The sequence below is a fragment of the Furipterus horrens genome, unplaced genomic scaffold (genome assembly GCF_987537825.1).
Source record: "Furipterus horrens unplaced genomic scaffold, mFurHor1.1.pri manual_scaffold_6, whole genome shotgun sequence".
Classification (NCBI taxonomy): domain Eukaryota; kingdom Metazoa; phylum Chordata; class Mammalia; order Chiroptera; family Furipteridae; genus Furipterus; species Furipterus horrens.
Window position 1 is genome coordinate 122,253,764 of NW_028327176.1, and position 13,307 is coordinate 122,267,070.

General features: G+C 39.5%; 1 protein-coding gene across 1 annotated transcript in view; it reads right to left on the reverse strand.

Moving 5' to 3' along the window:
• Positions 1 to 13,307, reverse strand: part of IMPG1 (interphotoreceptor matrix proteoglycan 1) — a 116,383-nt gene that overhangs the window by 22,655 nt on the left and 80,421 nt on the right. The window contains 3 exon segments of the mRNA XM_090280510.1: positions 1,777 to 1,996; positions 4,472 to 4,725; positions 4,728 to 5,015. Coding sequence (XP_090136636.1) covers positions 1,777 to 1,996; positions 4,472 to 4,725; positions 4,728 to 5,015 — 762 coding nt within the window.

Here is a 13,307-nt window from a genome sequence, read left to right on the forward strand (position 1 = left end):
TGGTGGTGGTGGGGTGATGGGTTGGTGGAGGTTGGGGCAGGGGGTCTTGGAACCAATCCTCCATGGATACTGAGGGATGACTCTATTACTTTAGTTAATCCTCACACCTGTTACTATTTCCATTTTTCAGTTGCAGGAATTGAGTGCGGCTGTTTGCATGCGGGAGTCACACTCAGCACTGTGGCCCTCCAAGGGCAATGCTATTCTGTGCTTTCTTCCAACATCGCCAGGGTCCCTTACACATCCCTGGCAGTGCACTACCAGCTTCCTGGCCTCTTTCTAAGGCATACTTAAGGGGCAGCTACATGGAGAAGCCTGTCCCCACAGCAGCACCTTGAGTTCTCCACTGCCTCAACTTAACCCCTTACATTTACTTTCTCATGCTGTTGGATGGGTCTCCAAGTAAACTGAGCTCCTCAAAGAAGTCAGGAAGGGAAGGGATTGGGCCCTTACCTCCCTTATCCTCTCCAAGTTCTCCCTATATGCCCCTGTTGTCGTTTTCAATTGACTGAAGAAATTGGTCTCCTGATCATAACTGGCAAGGATCCTGGATTTCTTTTTAGTTCTGAGGAAGTTTGCAAGGGAAGAGGCAGTATTTTACTAGCATTTTAGGAGGTCCTTGATTTCTTAGGGGAGCCAGAGAGCCTCCTCAGCCACCCAGTTCAAAGGTAAACACTCCCAGGCTCAGTGCCTAAGGATAGTCTGTCATTTTAATGAACCTATTTACAAGGTAGAAAGCAATTTTCTTAAAGTTGCACAGTTCTACTCGGTCAAAGATAAGTGTCTCCCAACTGAGCCTCTTTGTTTGGATTTTGCCCAAGGCCTTTCATGCTGCCTTCATTGTTAGTCTACAAAAAGTCAGAAAGGATGTTCAAGATTTCACTTCACTACTTCATAGACTATTAGGAAGCTTTGTTTTCAAGCTGACTGGAAGGCTGCACAGGCAGCAAATTGGAGCCTTGGCCCCTCGCACTCCGGGAAAGAAGAAAAAAAATCTTTCAATTGTTGAAAAAACAGAATGCTGGAAATAATTTCCAATTCAGGCACCACTGGTTATGATGATACTTATACTATGCTTTATTATCAGAATAAATGTTTGCTTTCTATTGGGTAGCTTTGGGCTGAGCCTCCATATATTTTAGGAGTTTTCTCCATATTTAACTCTTCTTTGTTTTAATCTACAGTGGAAACTGGTCTAGGGGACACAAATAGGAAGGGACACTATTTTCTTCTTCCTTTCATTGTGGGTGAAATGCCTTTGATCCAAGTTTGAGTTTAGGTCTAATGATGACTTTTTCCCTCAGGATGCCACCTCAGGTTCATCCTAAACTGCGTTATGAAGAGCTGATTCCCACAGTTAACTAGAACTGGCAGGTTTCTTATGTAGGAATTCCCCAGGTTGTTACAGTTCACTGAGAAGATGCTTTTTTTTTTTTTTTTTTTTTACTTTAGCAGAATGTGAATTAGCTTGGCTGTGGGCTTTATTAAAAAGAAAAATCTCTGATGTGCTGCAAAATTTTGCTGTGAGGGGATTAAAGCTCTCAGATTGTGAGGCAAGAGGTATATTTGTTCTTTGCTTTCTGAGGTGGGAAAACTTGAACCTGTATGTCTTATGACTCTACCTTTCCAATCAGTTGATGAAATAAGGTTATTTCATCAAGTATAGTTTTAATTTGATTTTTGTGACTCAAAGTTGAGCTGTAAGCTTAAACAAACAAACAAACAAACAAACAAAATCCCCATACTCCTGCATATTTCTGAATTGAATTCTTTTACCTGGCTCAACATTGAGAGAGTAGCTGTCAATTTCCAGGTCCAGTTGTTGGGCAGCAGCAGAACGCACATCCTCCAAGACCCTGTGCACAGCCGTGGTGAGATTGTATGGCACCGACTCAGCAAACCTCATTTTGCTATTCACAGTCACACTCCCATTTCTGAAGTTAAGTATTTCAAGTTGCTTAAATCCTGTAAGATTGGATTGTAGATATGGAACCAGCTGCAAAATAAAAGATGGTTTACTCGTAAGTGTGTTCTAAGTGCCCAGCTGCTGCTAGTTCCATTTATACTCATTTTCATTATCTGAGGTATACATTTCCATTCCATATTATTGATTTGCTTATTTCTGTGTGTTTGGATTTAACGTGAGACCCAAACACCACTGTTTCAATGATGTATTTGCAGTGACTGTGTCCCGTATTTCCACCTTTCTATCAAGGTATTGAGATGGATGGGCGGTGGTTTCTTTATAATGCATTGTGAGAACAGATAACCTAAAAAATTAAGGCCAGTGCTATCAGCAAAGCAGAAATGCGAGGTTCAGTTTTTGTTTTTGTTTTTGTTTCGAAATCCAAGTAAATAGAAACATGTTCCAAACTGAGCCCAAGAGCAGACTGCCCTATGCCCATGTAAATGGGACATCTACTTGGAAGCAACCAATTTGGAATGACCTATTGAAATAAACAAGAGCTTAAACATCAGCTTATCTGTTTATGCAGGATATGCTTCACGGTCAACACAAGTGCGGTGAAGTGGAAATAGCAGGGAACTGGCAGCTAGCCCTGGAATTGTCCCTAACTAGCTGTGTGACCTTCCTCAAGACACTTAACCATTGTGTTGTACCTCTGTGGTCTTATCTGAACTGTGAGGGAGAAGAAAAAGGGGTTTCCTAAGGACCTGTTCCAAACTATAATTTAATAATATCAAAACGATGCCCCAGGCACTGTGCTTCAGGCTCCCCCACCTGCCTCTGGTGAGCCACAACCATCCTTGCGATCCCCTTTTCAGAAATGTCTGAAACTCAGCATTGTCTGCCTGCTCCTGGCCCTGAAAGTGAGCCACCCCTTCATGAGCTGACACCTGTGAGCCTGGGGAGCACACAAATGCAAGCTGCAACCTCCCAGGTTTGGTCCAGACCTGCTTTTATTTTGTCCCTGTCCCCACCCTACCAGAATTTTGACTCTGACTCACATTTCTGTATGTTGCCCTAACCCCAAGGTTACTGTGAAAATAAAAAAATAAAATAAAATTTTACACAGAGCTTGGAACTGCTTTCAATCTACTCTCTCATGATTTTGCCTCCCGCTTCTTTGTGTGTTAGCATTGCTTAGGATTCTGGTGGGAATTCCCTGTCTTCACCTTCTGTGCAGATGACTAGCTGCTCCTTTCTCCAAAATCCATCTCCTCTTTTTCATGAAGAAGAGGCTGCCTAGATAGAGAGCACATTTCCCAGCCTCCCTTGCGTCAAAGTGTGGCTATGTGACTAGTTCCCATCAATGGAATATGAATAGAAGAGATGTGGGCAACTTTGGTATCATTTACTTAGGAAATTGCTTGCCCTGGGCTTTCTATCTTTCCCCTTCTTACAAGTGGCAAAAGGCTTGTACCAGTGATTCAGCTTTGATTATGTGAATAAGGTGGCAGAGTTACAGGATGGAAGAAATATGGGTCCATGGATGACATTGTAGAGCAGAGCTGTCTCACCCACCAAGTGAAAGGGAAATGAGCTTGTATCTTGGTCTCTTCATTATGGCAGCTTGGCATGTACCCTAATGAATACAACTGGGCTAGGTCCACTGGAACTCCATTCCCTGAGATTGTCCCAGTTATCTGTTCCCCTCATTGTGGGTGGTGGTGGTGGGGTTAGATAGTACAAAATCTTCCTTTAAAGTTCACTTGAAGAATAGTTTTCATGTGGCTTTAATTTACATAATGATTTAACTTATATGAAACATACAAATATTTTTCCTATTATTTTCAGCAGTTCTGCACTCTTTGTTGATATGCATTGTGAACTTTACTTTAATTGACATTGACCGTGTAGAGGTATTACATGGTTCAGCATTTCTTACTGTACATGCATTTCTTATTGCACTTGTAGAAAAAAACATGTGAATTTGGGGGGTGTTTTATCATCAAAGATATATACAATCATGATAATCTCATTTTATTTGTTAGGGATCAGGAATGAAGCCATTTACCATTGTTGTTTGTTTTAAAAGAACTTAATGGGAACTGAAAAAAGAGTCTTTACACCATAACTGTTGGCCTCCTTTATGCTGGAGCTTTTTAGCTTTGAGCCCTTTTTGGTTAGATGGCTGGAAAACAGCTGGTGACATTATAACTTAGGAAAAGTCTGCTCATATTGCTTTTAAATCTCAAGATCAGAATTTGAGTGACTATGTATTACTCCTGGGAAAATAAATTAGGAAGAACTATAATGAAAAGATCTTAAGGATAAGTTTGTTTCCAGGAGGCTGAGTGGCAGTGTCTGCTTATGTGTCCAGCAGAAAACTCACTTTCCTAGTGGATAGAAATCCATCTCAACACTACCTGAATGCCTTTAGCAACCATTATGTCAGAGGCTTGTCTCTTCCAACCTGCATTGCTCAAGACGACCAATGATTATATTATAAAGTAACAACAGAAAAAGGAAGAAGAGAGAGACACAAGAGAATTATTAGTGCCCACTCACCAGTTGTGTGAATCGTTGTTCCAGAAGTTGGTACTCCAGAGAGCTCTTGTTGAACAGGTCATTGGAGAAGGGCATGTTAGCCACATGCAGGCTGAAGAACACCACCAGCTCTTGGCTCCTGGCGGTGATGGTCATAGAGCTGGTGGTGATATACTGCAAAGCTGGGACAGGAGTGGTCTTCTCCAAGAAACGGTCTGGGGTAGAAACATATCCACTGGGTCCTGGTAACACAGAGGAGGTGGGAGTGTTAGATCCATTTCATCTAAGCCTTGGATTAGATCTTGGCTGCCAGTGTTCAACCTGCTTTCTTCTGAAGACGCAGGCAAATGTGAAATTTCCATAGTCTATTGGCTGATGGCAGAATAATCATCAGTGGGGATGGTTAGCCCTGGGATTAGTAGCATCTGGTCAATGGACATTATATCTGTGGCACTTTGATCAGTCAGAGAGAAGTTGTTTGATGCAGTAAAGAAAGGTAGAGTGTCTGATAGGGAGATAGAGGTGATAGTAGGTGGAGACAAAGAACTGTCTGTGGAGAAAGCTCCTGAGACCATTCATTATATTCAAGCAGTCCCCCAAAGACTAGAAAGAAAAAAAATATCCAAAGTTAAATTTAACTAAAAAAAAAAAAATTACATTGATTATGTTAATGTCATATTTTGAGAAATAAGAAATTGGTACAGAAAGGGCAGGCAGACCTGTTTCTAAACCTAGGGAGACAGCAGGTGGGTCCTGAATCCACTTTATTCAGGCCCAATACTTCTAGATGTATGAGACTAAAAGATGACCAATTACCTAGAATTTGTGGAATTACATGCAGCCAAACAGTACATCTAGAAACCAGGTGATCCCAAAACAGGATGGCATTGACTAAATTTGGGTCCCACATCCCCGCCTGGAACTCCCAGACAACTAGATGTGAAATTTTGGTCCATAAATTTTATTTACCTTCCAATAATGCAAACTTGTGTTATATTTAGTTGGATTTTTGGGGGAATTCCCATTATATTTTCTTAATTTTAACAATTAAAATTTAAAGTATGTTTTCCAAAATTGTATAATCTGACTGAACAACTTGCTAATTTGCAAACTGATATTAAGACAGTAAATGTGTGGGATACACATATAATTTGAACTTTATATTGATCATAAAACGTGCTAAATATTTGGTAATATTTAAAGGTTTTGTCACATTTACAGGATTGTACCTTGATAATTGCTACCACCATTTTGTATGCTTTCTTGGTAAGTACACATCAAAATACTCAAGTCCACTCCCAGTTGGTGCAAAATTAAAATCAATAAGTGTTTATTAACTAAAAAAGTGGTTAAGTGAAACTATCAGATAGAAAGATTAGTTGGTTATTAAAATATTCCATTAAACTTAAGTCCAGAGCCACTGACAATATTTAAAGCATTAGGTAGATCAAAACAGGGAGCTTTCTGTGATTACTTCAGTTGCATTTTGGCAAGTATGTGGGAAAACTGTACTGAAATCTAAATGCTAAGCATGATGAATGAACTGTCTGGATGCAGATATAATCTTTGGACTCTCAGTCAGCTAACTTACTAAAGCGCAATCACCCAAACTGAAATTCCAAATGATAAACAGCTCTGAGAGGTAGAATTATATTAGTTTTATTAGTTTCTTAAAATAAAACCTGCCCGTTGGCGAATCATACCCAGGTTTCAGAGAAGCACTCTCTTTGCTCTCACCTGGGGAGAGTGCCTAGGTGTGTTTACCCATAAATTCACTCAATTGTCAGAAATGATGTTTCCTAACATCCAAGATCTCTCTGAATATGCACTTGTGGTTTTATTCAAATCTCCATTGCCATGGACTGAATATTTGTATCCTCCCCAAATTCATGTGTTGAAGCCCTAATCCCCACTGTGAAGTATTTGGAGGTAGAGTCTCTGGGAGGTAATTAGAATGTGAGGGTGGAGTCCTCATTAATGGGATTAGTGCCTTTGTAAGCAGACGAGAGAGGAGATCTCTCTCAGGTCTCTCTGTATCTCTCTCTGTGCCATTTGAGGATATAGCAACAAGGCATTGGTCTGCAAATCAGAAAGAGGCCCTCACCAGGAACCAAGTCAGCAAGCAACTTGATCTTGGACTTCTCAGCCTCCAGAACTGTGACAAGTAAATTTCTGCTGTTTAAGCCACCCAGTCTAACATATTTTGTTATAGCAGCCAGAGCTGACTAAGACATCCATCGAAGGACCTGGGATGGGTAAATTTAAAGGCTTCAGGTGCTGTCAATGGTTGGATTTGAGTTCTTTGTGCCTTGGGGAAATGTATGTGAATTTGTGTTCCTGTGATGTGATCTCTGTGCTCCTCCAGATGATAAGGGTTAGGGAAGAAGCTCGATGACAGATGTCTTTGTTCTGCCCCTCGGCCAGCATCACATTACTCACATCTTTCTCCCTATATAGACATTAGTCAGATTAAAATAGTTGCTATATTGAGGCTGAGCTGCCTCCAATGCCCTGGCTTGGCTGGAAACTTCTCTGTCCAACAGACGTTTCAGGACCACAGTGGAACAAATTCATCCAGGACACTGTATTTTGTGTGGGGGGATGGGAGGCGGCTAGTCTCTCCAGGGGAGAAGAGTGCCAAACTTCTGTCTTCCGTACCTTTTATTGAGGAAGGGATTTGGGAGACACAAGTTCAAGATTTATGAATCACCAATAAGCTTTCAGAAACTTGAGTTACAGTTGACAGTTACTGATTATAGATATCAATATAGAGAACACAGTGACCAGTCTGTTTCAGGGTCTGCTAAATATCTTGACACCACACTGGCATTAGGTGCAAGGCCTCATACATTCTTTGCTATGGATTGTTTATAGTGAACTAAGAGATAAGAAAAGCAGAGCAAGCCCTAAAGCATACTATGCATTCTTTAAATCCAATTCCCTCTGAGTGGCCTTCGGTCCTGTCTACCGCACAGCCTTTTGGTTTTCCACTGAGACTTAGAGGCCTCCCTGGGGGGCCCTGGCTCACGGCTTGGGCTACAATTCCCAAAACCACAAGGAGCGGTCCCCCACACTGTACTATGCCATAAACCAATAAAAATAAATTTCTAATTCTCTTTGTAGCATTTTAACATTAATTATTTACATTCACATAAGCCTGTCCCGCTTATTTTACTGGTAAGAATGGTTGGTTATTTAAGTGTGGGGTTGCTAGATATAATACAGGATTCCTACAGAAACATAATTGTACTAAAAAATTAACTGTTGTTGATCTGAAATTCAAATTTGACTGGGTATCTTGTATTTTTCTTTGCTGAATCTAGAAGCCTATTTAAATATGATTTTAAAAGACTCCTATTCTCTCTTGGCTTGATATTGAAACTATAAAGGCTATGTTCAATTCTTTTGAAATAAAAATATCATCCAAATCTTACCACTAGTTATGAATATATTTTAAGTAACTAAGTTTTCACCAGATTTGTATGTAGAAATTAGGTATGGCAATGACACAGGTCATTTGAATATGAAGTTTTTATGCTGCAATGGAGAAGTCAAGCCCTAAAAGCCATGGCCATTCATTTCATTATGAGGTTTGCAAAATAAACACCTCAAAATAACCATTTACTATAGCAACAAGAAAAATAAAGTACCTAGGAATAAACTTAACCAAAGAGATAAAAGACTTGTACACTGAAAATTATGCAACAGTGAAGAAAGAAATTAAGGAAGATACAAATAAATGGAAGCAAATACCATGTTCTTGGATGGGAAGAATCAACATCATCAAAATGGCCATACTACCCAAAGCATTTTACAGATTCAATGCAATCCTTATTAAAATACCAATGACATATTTCACTGACCTCGAACAAATCCTCCAAAAATTCATATGGAACCAAAAAAAAAACCCCGAATAGCAAAAGCAATCTTGAAACAGAAGAATACAGCAGGAGGAATCACAATACCAGACATCAAACAATACTACAAAGCCACTGTGATCAAAACAGTCTGGTACTGGCATAAGAACAGACATATAGATCAGTGGAACAGAATTGAAAGCCCAGAAATAAACCCAGGCCTCTATGGTCAACTAATCTTTGATAAAGGAGGAAGGAACATAAAATGGAGTGAGAAGAGCCTCTTTAACAAATGGTGCTGGGAGAACTGGACAGGGACATGCAAAAAAATGAAGCTAGACCACCAACTTACACCACATACAATAATAAACTCAAGATGGATTAAAGACTTAAATGTAAGCCGTGACACCATAAAAGTCCTAGAGGAAAACATAGGCAGGAAAATTTCAGATATCCCACGTAACAATATATTCACGGATACTTCTCCTAAGGCAAGAGAAATAAAGGAAAAAATAAACACATGGGACTACATCAAACTAAAAAGTTTCTGCTCAGCAAAAGAAAACATCACCAAGATGAAAAGGAAACCAACCATATGGGAAAACATATTTGCCAATGATACCACAGACAAGGGACTGATCTCCAAAATATATAAAGAGCTTATACGACTCAACATCAAGAAAACAAACAACCCAATTAAAAAATGGTCAAAGGACCTGAACAAACACTTCTCCGGCCATCAGAGAGATGCAAGTAAAAACCACAATGAGATACCACCTTACACCTGTCATAATGGCCATCATCAACAAATCAACAAACAACAAATGCTGGCAAGGATGTGGAGAAACGGGAACCCTACTGCACTGTTGGTGGGAATGCAGCCTGGTGCAGCCACTATGGAAAACAGTATGGAATTACCTCAAAAAACTAAAAATGGAACTGCCTTTTGAACCAGCGATTCCACTGCTAGGATTATACCCAAAAAATCCTAAAACCCTAATTCAAAAAAACATATGCACCCCTATGTTCATAGCAGCCCTGTTTACAATAGCTAAGTGCTGGAAACAGCCTAAGTGCCCATCTGTAGATGAGTGGATCAAAAAACCATGGTACATTTACACAATGGAATACTATGTAGCAGGAAAAAAAGAAGGAACTCCTGCCATTTGCGACAACATGGATGGAACTAGAGAGAATTATGCTTAGTGAAATAAGCCAGGCAAAGAAAGCAAAATACTATATGATATCACCTAATACAGGAAACTAAAGAGCAACACAAACAAACGAACTAAATAGGCAAAGACTAGAATAGTAGTCAATAGTGGGGAGGAAGGAGGGAGAGAAGGGGGATAAGTAAGGGAAGGGTCTAGTCAAGGAACGTGTATGAATGACTCATGGACATGGACAACGGGGAGGGACATGATTGTGGGAGAAGGCATGGGCTGGGAGGGGGGAGCAATGGGGGAAAAAATGGGACAACTGTAATTGAAAAACCAAGAAATAAAATAAAAAAAAAAATAACTTGATTTTTTAGCTATTTTGTTCATGTGTGTGTGTGTTCCTGTCAGGGTGTGAGGTATGTTTATGTATGTGTGTAAGATGGGGGTACTGATTAGAAGCCCAGCTTTGGGGTTTAGAGTAAAAAGCTATTTTGGTCACTTTCTGGATAGGAGACCTGTCAAAAAGCAAAGGCCCCAGAGGAAACAGTTCAAACCAAAGTAGATGAACTTAGGTTTAGCTGAAGCCCAAAGTGAGACAAGCTGGTAATGGTTGAAGATGAGCTCAATGTGGGCAGCCAGAAGTAGATAGAGGAAGGCCAAGTAGAAGATGAGAAAGGTGTGAAGGACAAGTGCAGGTGAAAGGCTATTTTAAATTCTGCCACAAATATATAGTGTATATATACACTAATCATAAGCATCAAGTGGTGATCGATTTTATGTTTAAAAATCCAAAAAGAAAAGATTCCAAAATCTCATTTTGATCTTCAAGTGGTAGGATCAGCAAGTTCTTAATTCTATATCTAAGAAATCTATTCTTATTTATCATTACAAGAAAGTTATATTCTTCCTTTTTGGCATACTATAGAGATAAAACATAAGTGTTTATTATTCATTCATTCAACAAATAGGTATTGATAGCCAACTATGTGCCAGACACTGTCCCAGGTGTTGAGATATATCAGTGAACAGAGCAGAAGTTTTTGGTTTCAAGGAGTTTACTGTCTAGTAAAGGAAGATAGAAAATAAACAAAATGCTGTAAACAAAGGAAAATATATAGTTTACCAGATGCTGATAAGTGCTATGGAAGTAAAATGAACCAGGAAAGTGGCTGAAACTGCTGGGTTTGCAATTCTACATAGAGTGGTCCCTGAGAATATACTATTTGAGCAAGACCAGAAGGAAATGAGAGAGTCTAGTCATGCAGAAAATGCAAATAAGGAAGCTAAAAAGGGTGTCGTTCATGCTCCAAGAACAGCTGGCTGGGAGAGCAGCATGACTATCGTGGAGTTCTGTACTATCAGTCAAGTGTGAGGGTGACTGAAGATATTTTCAAACACACAGTCTCAAAGAATTCCTCCTAGGCATCCTTTCTTAGAATTTGTTTACCTAAAATAATGGGGAAAACCAAGAAATAGGAAGAAATGGGATACTGAAAATAAGTTAGGGAAATATCCAGGAAGACAGTGAAGGGATATCTTAGGCAAACAGGTAACTCAGGCGTAAAAGGCAACTAGTTAAAATTAGATTAGTCTCAAGAGACAAGCTCTTGGCCATTGTACCAGATTTTTAACTTGACAAAACTGCTGAGGGCGTGCTCCACAGAACAAGAGAGGCAGCCCAGCGAGGGAAGGCTGAGATCTAGGGACCAGGGACTTCAACTCAGGATAAAGGTCAAGGACATTCTAGGGATAATAGCAAAGGAAAATCTCAGGTGACAGCTGTCCAAAAAAACTTTAAGAGTAATAGTCTAGAGAGAAAGAGAAGGAGGTCCCTGAAAACTGGAAGTGATAAGTTACCTGATGTGAAAAATTATACTGGAAATTTTAATAGAAAATTTGGGAAGAACTGGCAATAAGTACAAAGAAAACTGAGCAAAATGAAAAAAATCAAAGAAAACATTAACATCAGAAAAACAGAAAGGAAACATAATTAGAGCAAATTGGTCAACTGAGATATTTAATGTAAACACTAAATATTGATTTAATGATAGTTATCACCATATTGAGGGAGGATGGTATTATAAGAAACTTAAATCCTTATTTAAAGTAATAAAAAGTCAAATAGTATAGAAGACTGGTGAATCAAAAGATATATATTATTGCCCTGGCTTGTGTGGCTCGGTCGGTTGGAGTGTTAAAGCGTTCCAGGTTCGATCCCCAGCAGGGCACATACCGCGTTGCAGGTCAATCCCCGGTGGGGATGCATAGGGGAGGAAACTGATCAATGTCTACCTCTCTTTCCCTTCCTCTCTCTCTAAAATAAACATATACTTGGGTGAGGATTAAAAAAAAGATATACGTTATTTAAAAATATGGGAAGAGCAAATATCAAAAGAAATAGCTAACGGAATTAAAAGGGACTACTTTTAGTAAGTGGGATTGCCTAGTGGGAAGGTTTGAGATGGCAAAATGCTGTATTTGTCAGAACACTTTAATATGATTTGACTTCCAAAATAATTTAACTTTTTATTTTGAGACAATTTTATATTCAAGTTCAGTTCTAAGAAATAATAGAGAGGGCATCAATGAAAACTGCAGAGTAAGCAACTACAAAAGTCAAGTTATCCCTCATATTTTACAGGTAAAAGTACCTCTGAAGTAATAAAAAGTATACAGTTGGTGGGGCAAAGTAGGTTTGCAGTTGTTCATATGGAAAATAATACAATAATTAATAATAATACAAGAATAACCTCTGTGTTTCACGTACTCACAACTGTAAACCAGTTTTGCCCACCTGGTATTTGGCCTTTGGCTCCAGTTCCTGACACAGAGTTCTTCAATTTCTGACCCTTGGGCAGCAACTGGGAAAGTATACAGTCAAATCCATTCCAGGGAGCAACTGGGAGCTGTGCATTTTTGCCTGCTCTCTCTGTGCTAGGCAGAGGGGGGTAGCCATGGGAAGTGCTTGCATGTTCCTTTAAAACCACCTCTTTGTTTTCCGTGGTTCCAGGGGACATGTGCCTGCTGAGCCCCATTGGCTCTCAGAGCTGGGTGATTTGAATCCAGTCTGCCAGCTGGCAGCCATAGAAGTTGGGACTCCCAATTTATAGTTGATTGATTGGAAGTACAGGTGACAGCCTGGGACTTATAACTGGCATCTGCTATGAGGGAGAGCCTTATAGAACCGAGCTCTTTACCAGTGAGGTCTGTACTGACTTAAGGTAGTTAGTATCATAGCTCAATTGTAGGACTCTCCCTTGGTATCTAGAGAATTGAAGAATTGGAAAATTGCTGGATAGAAAGGAAAAAAATCATATACATCTGCTATCAGAAGTGTCGTGAATAGAGAAATAGTTTTTCTTTTAGTAGCCAAGCCCACAGGAGCTTTGGTCCATGAGCTGTTGTTGAAACAATTATCTGATGATAGATTCCAGCTGACTACAGGATAAGTCAAAACAGAGACCTCTGGGGTGTATAAGCTGTGGTAGATGAAGACCTAAATACATTTAAATGTGGAAACCTGTCCCAGGAGCTGAAGAGACTGGTTGCAGAACCAATTTTAAATTTATAAGCCTTGCGAATGGTAAAATATTCATCTAATTGCCAAAATTTGGGGTGTGGGAAAGTGAAGATGGTTGGATTATGAGTGTTCTGATCATTTTATCTGTCATAGCAGTACATCAAAAATACCGCCTAATGTTGATACATATATTGTAAATGATAATGACTCCACATTAAAATTTTAGGAAATCTTTCTTACTAGCTTTTAGGATCTTTTAAGAATGAGTATCTCATGAAGTAAGGAAATATTTATCTGAAAGCCAACAATTTCTTGAATGT